Source organism: Spermophilus citellus (assembly GCF_964194105.1).
Source record: "Spermophilus citellus genome assembly, chromosome: 16".
NCBI lineage: Eukaryota > Metazoa > Chordata > Mammalia > Rodentia > Sciuridae > Spermophilus > Spermophilus citellus.
Genome location: NC_138196.1, coordinates 85,377,751 through 85,394,239, shown reverse-complemented (window position 1 = coordinate 85,394,239; position 16,489 = coordinate 85,377,751). Strand labels below are relative to the sequence as shown.

Here is a 16,489-nt window from a genome sequence, read left to right as displayed (position 1 = left end):
CTGTCAGCCCGAGTTGGGAGACGGTGCCAGGGAACACTGGAAGCTGGTCCTCCATCCAGCCACGCCCTGAGTGGCCTCCAGTACCCACGGCCCTACTCCTAACCACTGTGCAGAGCAGCGTGGGGATTCCTGGGAACACAGAAACACAGACGTCCAGCTGCCATCTGACCCTGCCATCCCAGCACCAGGTGTGCACCCGGAGGAACCAAGTCAGAATGTCACAGAGACACCTGCCCTTCCAGGCCCACAGCAGCTCAATTCACAAGGACCGAGAAACGAAAAGGACCCAGGTGCTCGGCAGCAGGTGAGTGGATAAAGATGTCCACACACAATGCGGTGTCCACACAAGGTGATGCGATTCACCTACAGAAAAGATGAGTCCTGCCATTTGTGACAGCACAGATGGACCTGGGGGAACTCCAGTTAAGGGGGAGAAACCAGGCGTGGAAGGACAATTCCTGCATGTCCTCACGAAGTGGGCGTGTGAGGGCCAGGCCTGAAGCCCAGATGTTGGGAGTCTAAACTCTTGGCCCTGCTGCCTGCCACATCAGTGGCCCTTGGTGAGTCATTTGCCCTCAACGATTTCCATGTCTCAGCCTGAAAATGGAAACAGTGACAGGGCTCATCTCACAGCAGGTGTCTGCAGGTACTGCCGTGTGTGATCAATCCTTGGTGTTTAGTAGACACTAGACGCTCAAAGCACCGGCCTCGACAATTCCAGGAGTTTGAACTTTGGATCATAACAATCCCACACCTGGACTCAGCCAGATGTGCCCTGGGTGTGCAAGCTTCAAGGGGGAGTGTTTCAGGTTTCCTGCGGTGTCCCTCAAATCTCAAGACCTGGCGCGCTTTCCTGTGATGGAGGCACTGTGTGGTGTGCACAGGCGGCAAGCGGCAGCCATGGAGAGAGACTCCTGGCAGTGGCCCCCGCTCTGGCCTCGTCCTTCAGCTCAGAGTCTCCATGTCAAGGCCACGTGTGTAGCACACAGAGCACAGCCAGGCTGTGCTCTCCCTGCAGCTCCTGCTCTGTGTCCTTGTCACGTGACTGGGCCCCAGCGCGCCCAGGGAGCTGGTAAATCCGACTGCTGGGTGTGTCTGTGAGGGAGCCTTTGGACGAGATGACAGACTGGACAGCGAGGAGATCCACCCTCCCCAGGGTGGACGGGCATCCAGTGCCACAGAGGGTGATAGAAGACAAAGGTGGACCAGGACAGCTCTCCTCCTGAGCTGGGAGACTCTTCTCTTCTGACCACGGGCAGTGGAGCTCTTGGCTCTTGGGCCCTCAGACTCAGGCCTCAAGACACCCAGGGCTCCCTGATGGCATGAAATGGGACTCCTCGGAGCCACAACTGTGTGAGCCAGGCTTTCAACTTCTGCCGTGTGTGTGTGTGTGTGTGTGTGTGTGTGTGTGAGAGAGAGAGAGAGAGAGAGAGACAGACAGACAGACTGACAGACAGACATCCTGGTGCTCTGCCTTCTGGGGAAGCCTGTCTCCTGAGTGACATTGAGCCAGTCCCTCCACTTTCCTGCTCCCAGACCTTAGGTGTCAGATGGGGCAGTGTCCTGCTGACTCCTGCGTCCTGGGGTGATGTGACTTGGCCCATGGAAACGGCTCAGGCAGGGTCTTGCAGGTGGACACTCGCCCGGCAGCCTCATGCTCTGCAGCTTTGCAGACAAGAACCTCTTTCATCCCCCCTCTGTGGGGCTCTACTGCTGCCTGTGGATGGTTTGCTCTTCTCTCTAACCAGCTAACGTGAGCTATCATTAAATAAACTGATACCTGGGATGAATTTTACATATTAATGAGTCTCCCAAGTTCTGCTTCATGAAAGCTATTTCCACAAATGATGTTTCAAAAGGGTTAGGTAATTTGTGGGGGGTGAAGCTTGCCTTGCAATGCTCCTCAGCCTTGTACGGGAGCAGATCGCCTCTTTCCCAGGGAAACCAAAAGGGACAACTACCTAATGATGGGCAGAATAGAAGCCTGACAGAATTAGCTCTGGAATACCTCAGCCATTTCTCAGAAGGATTTCTCATCTTAAAATTGCATTGAGTCTACTTGTCACTGTGATGGGGGCGCATTAGATATAAATCTTGAAATTGATTCGTCTAATTATGAAAAAACTGCTATTATTTGGGCCCTGTCCTCAGGCCCAGAGAATAACAAACAAAATAGACAAAAACAGTCCGTCCTCAGAGAGCACATGCTCTACTAGGAAGAGAAAGGCTGGGACCCACGATGATATAATATGTTGGTGCTGGACAATGGCAAACTCATGTGAGAGAACCTAAGCAGGAGGACAGGGGATGAGGGTGTGAGACCTGGGGGGCTGGGCCATCGTCCTCAGGGGCCAGGGGGCTGCTCTAGGAAAGTGGTCTATTAAGAGGGACTTGAGAGAAGAGAGGGCATGTGGAACCTGAGCGTGAACTCAGGTCTGAACCTAGCAAGGACCGAGCCTCAACGCCACTGGGCCCACACAGAAGGACTCTAGGTGACCAGGAGGGTGAGGACAAAGGAGAGGGGGTCCTAGGCGGATTTCAGGTTGCTGACAGAGGGCAGGCCCCATGATGGCCTTGCAGCCCTCATAACGCATTTGGTGCTCCTGACCCAGGAGGCAGGGCCTCTGCAGGGCCTTGCTGGAAAGTTACATGGGTTACCTAGGGTTCAGAGTGATCATAAGGCTGCTGTATAAGAACACACGGGAACGAAGCATCGCACGGCAGGACATTGGAGGCAGCTGGCCAGACAAGGGCAGACCCTGGCTATGTTTTGAAGGTAGAGTCACAGAATTTTGTGTGACAGGTGGGCATCATGACAAAATAGGAGGAGCAGAGGATGACAGTGAAGTCATCAGCCCCAATGTGAAGTAGCTGACAGGTGAGGAAGGGCACAGGTGAAGAGGCAAGGCCAATACATAGGAGCTTTGGATACACAAACATCAAGGTCTGTCGGACACCATGTAGAAGGCTGACCTGCGATGGATCAACAGAGCTCGAGGCCTGGTAGACTCCATGTGGAAGGTAAAATGGATCCATGGAGATAGAGGCCTACTAGACTCCATGTATAAGGTGAAATGGATCCATAGAGATAGAGACCTACTAGACTCCATGTGGAAGGTGAGATGGATCCATGGAGATAGAGACCTACTAGACTCTATGTAGAAGGTGAGGTGGACCCATGGAGATAGAGACCTGCTAGACTCCATGTGGAAGGTGAGATGGATCCATGGAGATAGAGACCTAATAGACTCCATGTAGAAGGTGAGGTGAACCCATGGAGATAGAGACCTACTAGATTCCATGTGGAAGGTGAGATGGATCCATGGAGATAGAGACATACTAGACTCCATGTAGAAGGTGAGATGGATCCATGGAGATAGAGACCTACTAGACTCTATGTAGAAGGTGAGATGGATCCATGGAGATAGAGACCTACTAGACTCCAGGTGGAAGGTGAGATGGATCCATGGAGATAGAGACATACTAGACTCCATGTAGAAGGTGAGATGGATCCATGGAGATAGAGACCTACTAGACTCCATGTAGAAGGTGAGGTGGACGCATGGAGATAGAGACCTACTAGATTCCATGTGGAAGGTGAGATGGATCCATGGAGATAGAGACATACTAGACTCCATGTAGAAGGTGAGATGGATCCATGGAGATAGAGACCTACTAGACTCCATGTAGAAGGTGAGGTGGACCCATGGAGATAGAGACCTGCTAGACTCCATGTGGAAGGTGAGATGGATCCATGGAGATAGAGACCTACTAGACTCCATGTAGAAGGTGAGGTGGATCCATGGAGATAGAGACCTGCTAGACTCCATGTGGAAGGTGAGGTGAACCCATGGAGATAGAGACCTGCTAGACTCCATGTAGAAGGTGAGGTGGATCCATGGAGATAGAGACCTACTAGACTCCATGTAGAAGGTGAGGTGGATCCATGGAGATAGAGACCTACTAGACTCCATGTAGAAGGTGAGGTGAACCCATGGAGATAGAGACCTGCTAGACTCCATGTGGAAGGTGAGATGGATCCATGGAGATAGAGACCTGCTAGACTCCATGTAGAAGGTGAGGTGAACCCATGGAGATAGAGACCTGCTAGACTCCATGTGGAAGGTGAGATGGATCCATGGAGATAGAGACCTGCTAGACTCCATGTGGAAGGTGAGATGGATCCATGGAGATAGAGACCTGCTAGACTCCATGTGGAAGGTGAGATGGATCCATGGAGATAGAGACCTGCTAGACTCCATGTGGAAGGTGACATGGATCCATGGAGATAGAGACCTACTAGACTCCATGTGGAAGGTGAGGTGGATCCATGGAGATAGAGACCTGCTAGACTCCATGTGGAAGGTGAGATGGATCCATGGAGATAGAGACCTGCTAGACTCCATGTGGAAGGTGAGATGGATCCATGGAGATAGAGACCTACTAGACTCCATGTAGAAGGTGAGGTGGATCCATGGAGATAGAGACATACTAGACTCCATGTGGAAGGTGAGATGGATCCATGGAGATAGAGACCTACTAGACTCCATGTAGAAGGTGAGGTGGATCCATGGAGATAGAGACATACTAGACTCCATGTGGAAGGTGAGATGGATCCATGGAGATAGAGACATACTAGACTCCATGTGGAAGGTGAGATGGATCCATGGAGATAGAGACATACTAGACTCCATGTAGAAGGTGAGATGGACCCATGAAGATAGAGACCTACTAGACTCCATGTGGAAGGTGAGATGGATCCATGGAGATAGAGACCTACTAGACTCCAGGTGGAAGGTGAGGTGGACCCATGGAGATAGAGACCTACTGGACTCCATGTGGAAGGTGAGATGGATCCATACAGAGAGGGGCCTGCTAGACTCCATGTGGAAGGTGAGATGGATCCATGGAGATAGAGACCTGCTAGACTCCAGGTGGAAGGTGAGATAGAGACCTACTAGACTCCATGTGGAAGGTGAGATGGATCCATACGGAGAGGCGCCTGCTAGACTCCATGTGGAAGGTGAGATGGACCCATGGAGATAGAGGCCTGCTAGACTCCATGTGGAAGGCTGACCTGAGATGACTGCAGGAAGCTGCATGCCTGACAGACTCCATGTGGAAGGTGAGGTGGATCCATGAAGATAGAGACCTACTAGACTCCATGTGGAAGGTGAGATGGACCCAGGGAGATAGAGACCTGCTAGACTCCAGGTGGAAGGTGAGGTGGACCCATGGAGATAGAGACCTACTAGACTCCATGTGGAAGGTGAGATGGATCCATACAGAGAGGGGCCTGCTAGACTCCATGTGGAAGGTGAGATGGATCCATGGAGATAGAGACCTACTAGACTCCAGGTGGAAGGTGAGGTGGACCCATGGAGATAGAGACCTACTAGACTCCATGTGGAAGGTGAGATGGATCCATACAGAGAGGGGCCTGCTAGACTCCATGTGGAAGGTGAGATGGATCCATGGAGATAGAGACCTGCTAGACTCCAGGTGGAAGGTGAGATAGAGACCTACTAGACTCCATGTGGAAGGTGAGATGGATCCATACGGAGAGGCGCCTGCTAGACTCCATGTGGAAGGTGAGATGGATCCATGGAGATAGAGACATACTAGACTCCATGTGGAAGGTGAGATGGACCCATGGAGATAGAGGCCTACTAGACTCCATGTGGAAGGCTGACCTGAGATGACTGCAGGAAGCTGCATGCCTGACAGACTCCATGTGGAAGGTGAGGTGGACCCATGGAGATAGAGGCCTGCTAGACTCCATGTGGAAGGCTGACCTGAGATGACTGCAGGAAGCTGCATGCCTGACAGACTCCATGTGGAAGGTGAGGTGGACCCATGGAGATAGAGGCCTGCTAGACTCCATGTGGAAGGCTGACCTGAGATGACTGCAGGAAGCTGCATGCCTGACAGACTTCATGTGGAAGGTGAGGTGGATCCATGAAGATAGAGGCCTGCTAGACTCCATGTGGAAGGTGAGGTGGACCCATGGAGATAGAGACCTACTAGACTCCATGTGGAAGGTGAGATGGATCCATGGAGATAGAGACCTGCTAGACTCCAGGTGGAAGGTGAGATGGATCCATGGAGATAGAGACCTGCTAGACTCCATGTGGAAGGTGAGATGGATCCATGGAGATAGAGACCTACTAGACTCCATGTGGAAGGTGAGATGGATCCATGGAGATAGAGACCTGCTAGACTCCATGTGGAAGGTGAGATGGATCCATGGAGATAGAGACATACTAGACTCCATGTGGAAGGTGAGATGGATCCATACAGAGAGGGGCCTGCTAGACTCCATGTGGAAGGTGAGATGGATCCATGGAGATAGAGACCTGCTAGACTCCATGTGGAAGGTGAGATGGATCCATACAGAGAGGGGCCTGCTAGACTCCATGTGGAAGGTGAGATGGATCCATGGAGATAGAGACCTGCTAGACTCCATGTGGAAGGTGAGATGGATCCATGGAGATAGAGACCTGCTAGACTCCAGGTGGAAGGTGAGATAGAGACCTACTAGACTCCATGTGGAAGGTGAGATGGATCCATACAGAGAGGGGCCTGCTAGACTCCATGTGGAAGGTGAGATGGATCCATGGAGATAGAGACCTGCTAGACTCCAGGTGGAAGGTGAGATAGAGACCTACTAGACTCCATGTGGAAGGTGAGATGGATCCATACGGAGAGGCGCCTGCTAGACTCCATGTGGAAGGTGAGATGGATCCATGGAGATAGAGACATACTAGACTCCATGTGGAAGGTGAGATGGACCCATGGAGATAGAGGCCTACTAGACTCCATGTGGAAGGCTGACCTGAGATGACTGCAGGAAGCTGCATGCCTGACAGACTCCATGTGGAAGGTGAGGTGGACCCATGGAGATAGAGGCCTGCTAGACTCCATGTGGAAGGCTGACCTGAGATGACTGCAGGAAGCTGCATGCCTGACAGACTCCATGTGGAAGGTGAGGTGGACCCATGGAGATAGAGGCCTGCTAGACTCCATGTGGAAGGCTGACCTGAGATGACTGCAGGAAGCTGCATGCCTGACAGACTCCATGTGGAAGGTGAGGTGGATCCATGAAGATAGAGGCCTGCTAGACTCCATGTGGAAGGTGAGGTGGACCCATGGAGATAGAGACCTACTAGACTCCATGTGGAAGGTGAGATGGATCCATGGAGATAGAGACCTGCTAGACTCCATGTGGAAGGTGAGATGGATCCATGGAGATAGAGACCTGCTAGACTCCATGTGGAAGGTGAGATGGATCCATGGAGATAGAGACCTACTAGACTCCATGTGGAAGGTGAGATGGATCCATGGAGATAGAGACCTGCTAGACTCCATGTGGAAGGTGAGATGGATCCATGGAGATAGAGACATACTAGACTCCATGTGGAAGGTGAGATGGATCCATACAGAGAGGGGCCTGCTAGACTCCATGTGGAAGGTGAGATGGATCCATGGAGATAGAGACCTGCTAGACTCCATGTGGAAGGTGAGATGGATCCATACAGAGAGGGGCCTGCTAGACTCCATGTGGAAGGTGAGATGGATCCATGGAGATAGAGACCTGCTAGACTCCAGGTGGAAGGTGAGATAGAGACCTACTAGACTCCATGTGGAAGGTGAGATGGATCCATGGAGATAGAGACCTGCTAGACTCCAGGTGGAAGGTGAGATGGATCCATGGAGATAGAGACCTGCTAGACTCCATGTGGAAGGTGAGATGGATCCATGGAGATAGAGACCTGCTAGACTCCATGTGGAAGGTGAGATGGATCCATGGAGATAGAGACCTGCTAGACTCCATGTGGAAGGTGAGATGGATCCATGGAGATAGAGACCTGCTAGACTCCATGTGGAAGGTGAGATGGATCCATGGAGATAGAGACCTGCTAGACTCCATGTGGAAGGTGAGATGGATCCATGGAGATAGAGACCTGCTAGACTCCATGTGGAAGGTGAGGTGGATCCATGAAGATAGAGGCCTGCTAGACTCCATGTGGAAGGTGAGGTGGACCCATGGAGATAGAGACCTGCTAGACTCCATGTGGAAGGTGAGGTGGACCCATGAAGATAGAGACCTACTAGACTCCATGTGGAAGGTAAGATGGACCCATGGAGCTCGAGGCCTGCTAGACTCCATGTGGAAGGCAGACCTAAGATGGAGACACCATATGGAAGGCTGACACTAAGAGGATTTACCAAGGCACAGGAGGGACAGCAAGATTGCATGGGACCAACACAATGAATGTGGACATATTCAGGAAGACTAAACCCAGTGTCAGCATCTCAGTGAAACTGCCAGTGTCCACAGAGGACACTGAACATGTAGCTGGTGTGTCAGGAAGAAACCCAGAAGAGTGGAGCTGAAGCCACACGTGGTAACTGTCACTGTCTGACTGGATGGGTATGAATGAGTACATTAGCTTCTCATTTTTTATGAAGAATTTAAGCATAAAGAATTAAAAACACTTTATATAAAATTGACAGCATATATCAAATGTTGCTAGGAATCTGTACCTGAAAATCTGTATATGCTACATAAGCTGATAAATTAATTCATGCCGAGCTACATTTAAAAGTTATACAATCCATAAATCTTTATTTCATCCTGTGTCCTAATATCATTAAGGAAAATGGAGCATGTCCCGGGAAAGCCTGAGTGAGAACACTTCAGCTCAAGCTGATTTATTGACACAGACAGAACCCAGACATCACAGCCCCCAAGACAGACCACAGACAGAACCACAGGCAAGGCAGCCGCGATGCTTATCTTGACTCACACAGGTGAAGCTACAACACAGTCCAAGTCACACATTACGAAGATCTGAGTAAAAATAGCTCCGCGTATAGTCTTCAATTTTTTTTTAGGGAAAGGAAATTTAATGTGCAGAGAGTAAATTGATCTTCTCATCTAAAATCAAAGAGAGGAGAAGAGGGAATAAAATGAGCTACTTGGCTTACATTTTAATGCCCAGATGGGTCTGGGTGGTATGCATGGAAAGACATGCAAGGTCCCCCGTGGAGCCACCAGTTTAGCCACACACAACTTGAATTCCACAAATGGTTCTTCACTCACTGCAGAGTCTTCTCTGAGTAGTTATGAAAGGCAGAGACACTTTACTTCTGCTTTCCTTATGGCTGTGATCTCTTGAGTTGTAGCTCTCTGTCTGTATTACCGACCCACTAAGGTCCCAGATCCAGCCTCTCAGGAATCCTTTGGATATAAGACTAAGATTCACAAAAGTGAGGACAGGAGAAGAGGTGATGGGAAGAGCTGAAGTAATCTTCCTTCCACGTTCAAGTTCAGCTTTGGCCTCTACTTGAACCTGGGCCTCCACCTGGTCCCCCATTCAAAACCATTTACTGAGGAACGCACAACTCCTTTCCAAACACTCTTTTGTGCTCTTGGACATACAAAATGAGTAAGATAGAAAAGTTCTTATTATCCCAAAATTTATGTTCCAGTGGGGAAGGGGAAAATGCACTTTAAAATAAACTAAGTAGACATGAATTATTCTGAAAATAAGAATATTAAGTTGCTTTCAAAACTCAAAGGAGGATGAGGTGGCTGGACTGGATGAATAGCAAAGAGACAGTAGAGAGTGGGCAGCTTCATGTCCATACTGATGTCCACTCAGGAATGGTGAGTTGAGCAAGTGCTAGAATGTTGGTGGGAAGGTGGAAGGCCATAGGAGTGCAGGTCCACTCAGTGACCTCCCTGTGGTGCACAGTCTGCTGTGGTTTCTGCTGCTGTTCATTCCAGGGGCTGGGGTTCCTGATGATCCTCCACGTCAGGCCCACAGAGCTCCCACAGATGCTGCAGTTCCTGTCATCCATCATTATTGGCCCCTCCCTCCATCCTGTCACCTCCCAAGGCACTGGCTAAAGTCTTCGATAGATGGAAGTGTGCCTCTTTACATTTTAGGCACTTTGGGAAAATTCACTCCTTGCTGGAACATCAGCTCCAGTTGGATTTTCCATAAATTATTCCGCCTCAATTCTTATGTGTAAAGCATAAACCAGGCTGTAAAGAGCATAGTGGGTGTCTGATGGAGAACCGGCATGCAGGCAGGCAAGTTGTAAACACAAAGGAGAGAGTGTGCAACAGTACTAGAGTTTGGGAACCTGCATACAGAAGACCAGGGCGTCAGGAACGCCCGCGAGGCTGAAAGGTTGGCACAGCATTAGCAGCAGTGGTGAAGGCTGAGTGCATCCTTGCACAGAGCATGGCAAAGAGTGGCTCAGGTGAGGAAGCCGCTCACTACGCCATTTTGCTGGGGCAACCGGAGGGTGAGACCAGGAATAGGTAATTTCTGTGTTCTAGGCTGCCTGTGGGGCAGAAGCAGATAATACTCCTGATCCAATGCTGAAATGTTAGAAAAAAAAAATCATTATTTCCAACATTGAATCAAGAATTCATGGGGCTTTTTGTATTTTAATGCACAGGAATGTGCAACACCGATGCCTGTTGAGAAAAATTCATTTCAAAATTGAAATTACTGATCCCGAAAGGGTCAGACGAAGCCTCTCATGTGTCTACATGAGCTTTCATTTCAATTCATGAACCTAGATAATATTTTTCCTGTTCGGGGGGTTGATCCTGGGATCTTGTCCTTGCCTAGCTAGGCAGCACTCCACCACTGAGCCCTGTCACAGCCCGAGCCTAGACAATCTGCCGGCAATCCTAGGTTTAAAGACGGCCTCGTTCATCACCATAGAAGCAGAGGTCTTCGACTTTCCAATCTCGTCAGGTATGACTGAAGGTTCTGCAGTTCCAACGGCTGGGAAGCCCTGTGTTACCACTTGTTCAAAAGAAAATGTAAGGAAAGGCAGCAGCTCTGTGTGTGCATTTCCAAATTCCATTTTCATCTGTAGTGCAAAATGAAGAAAAGAAAGAGCTACGGCAACTGCACAGTATCACCCAACAAGCCTTGTGTGCCTGCACTCACTGTGAACATAAACTGCTCACAGGATTGACTGACTTACAGCAAACTTTACACAAGCAACTTGATAAACCATCTCAATTCAAATTCAGTAACACAAGAAGAACAAGGGTGGAGGGTTTGGGTTCTAATTATTTTTAATCTAGAACCATAAAATATGACAAATATTTTGTATACTCTATATGACAAACTCAGGGTTTACAAAATTTAACTATTTTTGTTTTTCATTGATTCACATGTTTATGGGGCACATTGTGAAGTTCTGACACATGTACACATTGTGTAATGATCCAATCAAGCTATTTAGCATATACATCACCTCAAACATTCATCATTTCCCTGGGATAGGAACATTCTAAATCCACCAGGTGGTTACTTTGAAACTTGTAATGTAGCACTCCAGCCATCCTCTGGGCCTCAGAACCTGAACTATTCCTGCTGTCCACTTGCGACTTGCGCCCACTGACCAGGGTTCTCCACTGCTCTCCACTCCCCAGCCCCCAGTCCACACTCTTCCGCTCAGTACTTCTGGGAGACCCACGTGTCAGGCCTGCACATAAATGATATGGTGGGGCACTCGTCTTTCTGCTCCTGGCTCACTTCCTCCAGTCATGTGACTACAGCAAATGACAGGTTTTCACTCATAGGGTTGAGTGGCATCCTGTGGAGTGCCTGTGCCTCAGTGTCTCCGTCCACTCATCTGCTGGTGGACACTCCGTGACGCCACACCTGCTGCTGAGGACGTGCAGCAGTAGGAACGCAGGGGTCTCTTCTGGGCACCGACTTCCTTCCTTTGGCTCTGGATGCAGGTGGGCTTGCTGGATGCCACGCAGCTCCATCTTTAATCCGTGAGGCGCCTGCCTGCTCCTGGCCCAGGGCTGTGCTGGCCACCTGCTCCCTGAGCTCCCTTGTCCTCTCCAGCACTTGCTATGCTGGTCTCTTTACTACAGATATTCTAGCAGGTCTGAAATGATCTCTCCTTCTGCTTTCAATTTGCATCTTGGTTTATAACATTTGACTTCAACATCTTTCTGAGGCAAATGCAATTGATATTACATTTAGATGATAGTAGAATTATAACACAATAGGAAAAGAAAATGGTATCAGCTGTTTTCTCATTAAAATGTCCTTCCAGGTCATGAAGAGCAGAAGTGGTATGTGCACATCATGGTCTCTCCCATGACTTCTCCTCATTCCCTCTGCTGGTTTCATGTGCTTTACTTCCAGAGACAGCCTTAGGCCACTCACAGTGTCCACCTGCACTTTGCAGGTGCCAATTATTGTGTTAGTACTTTGGTAAAAGGTCAAGAATTTTAAATGTTCTGCAGTTACACCTTGTTCTTCCTTAAACCCTGTTATTTGCAAGCATTATCTCCAAGAAGTTAAGGTGTTTAATGAATGCATATCTTCTTTACTGTTTGAAAAAAAAGACCCTTCAGTCTATAAAATGCAGAAAATGGAAATATATGTCTATAGCATGTACATAGAATTCCAATCTATATATTTCATCTTCATACACACATTCATCTTTAGAAACAACACTATAATAGGGTTATATTCATGACTAAAGATAAAATGCCCAAAGCATATTTGCAAATGATCACAAGTAATATATTTTAGTATGTGGTTGACCCCTATAGTGACCTGATAATCAAGATTGCTATTTGTTCTTAAGATTTTGAGAAAGGGGTTGTCAATAGCACAGGGAGCCTGAGGGTCTCACAAGGGGTGGGGTCCCAGTGCCCCTGCTGGGCAGAGGGTGAGGGTCAGTGGGAGCCAGAACAATCTATGTGGATGTGGACAAGTACCTTGCCTGGATCCGAGTTAGAGAAAAATCATGTGTGACTGTCTGGGATGCGTCAACTGACTGTAGTGCTCCTGCTGCCACTCAGAATAGGTGCTTTCTAACAAACTGTGGATAAGAACCCTTCCTACTTTCAATGCTCGGAGCCACTGCTGAAGGACAGCAGTCATTCTCCAGTCTTCATTTCTAACCAGATGTTCTACCTCCAACAGAAAATGTGGTAGGCAAGCCAGGTGTGTGTCACTTTAAGCCACCCCTCAGCCAGCTGGCTGTGACTCCCCACGGAATGCACACCCACCGAGCACCCAGACAGCCACACTGGCTCTTCCTGCCGCCCAGCCCTGGCCAGCGCAGGCCACCTACCATCGCAGCTGGGCAAGGCATGATTCCACTGATGGTTCTGCTCGCAGACCAGGGGCTCCTCGTCGCTCAGTGTGTACCCTGGGTCACAGCTGAAGGTCACAGTGGACCGGATGCCAAAGTCCCTGCCATGCCGTCGGCCATTCACAGGGATGCCTGGGTCCAGGCAAGAGTCCGTCTCGAGGGTCACACCTGGAGGCACAGAGACACATCACCATGGGAGGTTAGCTGAGAAAGTGTGTGAGCTGTGGAAACGCAGCATGCTCTCAGACATAGTCAGCAGGAGAAAGCATGCAGCTAAGTGACCCATTACCAAGCTGATTACCAAGAATCCAACAATCCATTAATGTAAAAACAAGGTTTTTCAAATACATGACTCTGTTTTTCAAATTAGAGAGATTCATATTGGTATGCTATTTACCAGAAGATATCTAAATGGTACAACTTTGAATAATTCATTAACCTCTGAATTTTACTTTCCTTCATTGGAAAATCAATGAACTGCTAAATGAAGGCCAGTATTCTCCCTCCACCCATCGCCTTACTTTCATGATCTATGTCATGAGGTCGTGGCAGTCACACTGTAACTTTCCTATCTGTGCACACACACAGGGATGGATACTTAGGATGAATCTAAAACTATACTGGAGTTGATTTTCCAAAAATGCATTCCACAAATCACACAATTTCAAAATCTGCACTGAAGTCAAGCCACTTTTGAGATGGCTCCGATTAGCCCATACTAAAATATGTGCAAAGATGAGTGCTTCACCTAGTAACTAGATCCAGTCTCCAAAGAATGTCTTTATTCCATTTCACATTTCTTGCCTTCTAGAATAGTACATATTTTAAATCATGATGAAAGTTAGGGGGGAAAAAAGAATAGCATTACAATGTTCCCAAATGCCAAAAATAGGCTTGCTGCTGCCATATGTCACCCTTGGTAACGTTGGGAACACAAACCATGATCTGAAATATTAGTAAAAAAAATATTAAAATAGTTCCAATGTTCAGATGGTTAAGTTCCCCATGGTCCTGGGACACTATTTTTAATACCTACATTTTAACAGAGTTTGAGGGGTGTGGCTTATGAATAGCCTTGCCTCCTAAGCCTACTACTGAATGCTAATTCTGGGTGATTTTTTAAGTAATAAGTGATGAGGGTAATAACTCCTGTTGGTATAGTGAACTGTCACCCAGGGGGCAGTGGGACACGCAGTGGCTCAGCGCGACTCAGCTGCGGGGAGGAATCCGCCAGCAGGAAGGCCCAGTTACTGCTGCTGCTCCCAGGCCTCGGGGTGTGCAGGGGGCAGTGTGCTGGTCTCGCTAGGTGGGCTCTGAGCACAGCGCGATTCCAGGGAAGAGCCACTGGAGACTAAGTCCACCCACAGGGCAGTGACATCGGCCACACCATGGCACAGGGCCCGGTAAGAGCTCTGGACGCAGAGCTTGGGAATCCTGGGTCGGCAGCAGGCCGTGCTCCAGCCGGCTCTGGTTTGGACCCCCAAGTTTTACCCTGTGTCCTTCCTACTGGCTCCTTCTGCTTTATCTCCTTTTCCTGTCATAAATAGGATGCTGAGTCTCTAGACTCCAGGTTCTTTGAGTTCTTCTAGCGAGTTATCAATCCCGAGGGTGGTCTGGACACGACCTGGCCCTCTGCCGGCTGTGTGCCCGACCCCCGTGGCCAGCACTGTGGTAAGTGCTCTCGTGGTTAGGTGTCCTCAAGGGGTGGTTGTGCTGGTGGGTGGAATGATGGAGGGAAAGAGGCAAATTAAACCAGGAAACGCCGACTCCAAGATGGCGGGTAGAGAGCCCTCGCTGGCGGGACTCTGAGTGAGTGGTGGACCTTTTCCCTCTCAGGGGCTCTCCTGGAGGAACTGACGCTTCATGGAGCAGGGGCAGGATTCCGAACAGCGGTCTGTCGGGAGGAAGCCCCCGCAGAGGCGCAGAGGTTGAGCCCCGCCGAGTCGGGGCAGCCCGGAGACGCAGGGCGGCAGCGGGTCAGACTGCCACCCGCGCCACCACAGGGCACCGGACCGAGGACCGAATTCTGGACACAGCGTGGGGACACAGCGGCCCAGCTCCCTGCACCTCACTGGACGCCCGTGCGGAACCGCGTCTGAACAGCGGCGATGACCCGGAACCTTCCTGCCAGCTCCCGGCGGGCGTGGCCCTCAGAGGGAACAAGACAGAACACCCCCCTCCAGGCTGTGACCACGCGGTGACCACCCGACACAGAGAGAGCCTCAGTGGATCAGGAGCCGGGCGGCCAGGGCGCCGCGTGCCCAGAGTGAGCCCAGGGCCGCGGACAAGAGATCCATCAAGTGGGGCCTGGCGGGCAGGAGAGGGGTGGGGGACAGAGACCCGGGTTGGAGAGGCACCCGGCCGTGGGGGGGGGGAGAGCCACCTCACCGGGCGGGGACTCAGCCTGGAATGCACAGCGCCCCCTACTGGAAGAGAAGGGAACAGAATTCCAGGAGTGCAGTTTTTTCCTCCTTTCCTTCTATCTTTTTCTTCTCTCTTTTCCTCTGTCTTTTTCCATTCCTTTCTCTCTCTTTCCCCCTTTTTTCTGCTTTTCTTTTTACTTTTCTTCCTCCTTCTTTTCCTCTCTCAACCTCCCACGTGTTACTATTTCTACTAGGTATAATTTACTAAATGCAAATAGGTGTTTGCTTCTTATTGTCCTCCCATGTACTTAACTACCCCAAAATACCTCCTGTCGACTCTCCTGCTAATAACCCCTTCATGAGAGTTCTCCTCCAAGGTAGCTAAGGTATATTAACCCCTTACCCTCACATCATAATGTCCTACGCCCAACCCTCAGTTCTCTATATGCCACAGAAACTGTATGTCTTTTATGAAGCTAATGAATATATTTTAAGTTATAATTGAATCCAACATCTCTAGACATAGAGACTAACTATAAATATATTAATAACAAAAACTAGCTCCTAGATGATATATAGTTGATATTGGAAACTGTTTACATTCATTGTCTCCCATCACAAAGGAGAAATCTCGGAACATTACAAGAAGAACACAAATCTATAGGGGAAAAACAACAACACAACTGTCACACAGAACTGAAAAGAAACGTGAGCAACATGAACAGACAAGGAAAGAAAGGACCAGAAACAATGCAGGTTAACTCAACATTAGAGGAGATAACATCTGCAGGTCAGGTAAAGATTTCAGGATATACATGGTTCAGAGGATCTGGAGACTCCAGGAAGACTTTAAACAGCAAATGCAGACAATGAAAGATCACTTTGACAAGGAATTACATAAACAAATCTAAGAAGCAAAAGACCAACTCTACAGGGAGATAGAGGTTATGCAAAAAAAAACAAAC

The 16,489-nt window shown here is 49.3% G+C and overlaps 1 protein-coding gene across 1 annotated transcript in view; it reads right to left on the bottom strand.

Annotated features, from left to right (window-relative positions):
* CSMD1 (CUB and Sushi multiple domains 1) overlaps positions 1–16,489 on the bottom strand; it is a gene marked incomplete at both ends in the record, with an annotated part of 1,655,719 nt that overhangs the window by 298,823 nt on the left and 1,340,407 nt on the right. Inside the window, one exon of the mRNA XM_081269879.1 lies at positions 13,141–13,329. Within this exon, the coding sequence (XP_081126005.1) occupies positions 13,141–13,329 (189 nt within the window). The remainder of the gene's footprint in view (positions 1–13,140; positions 13,330–16,489) is intronic.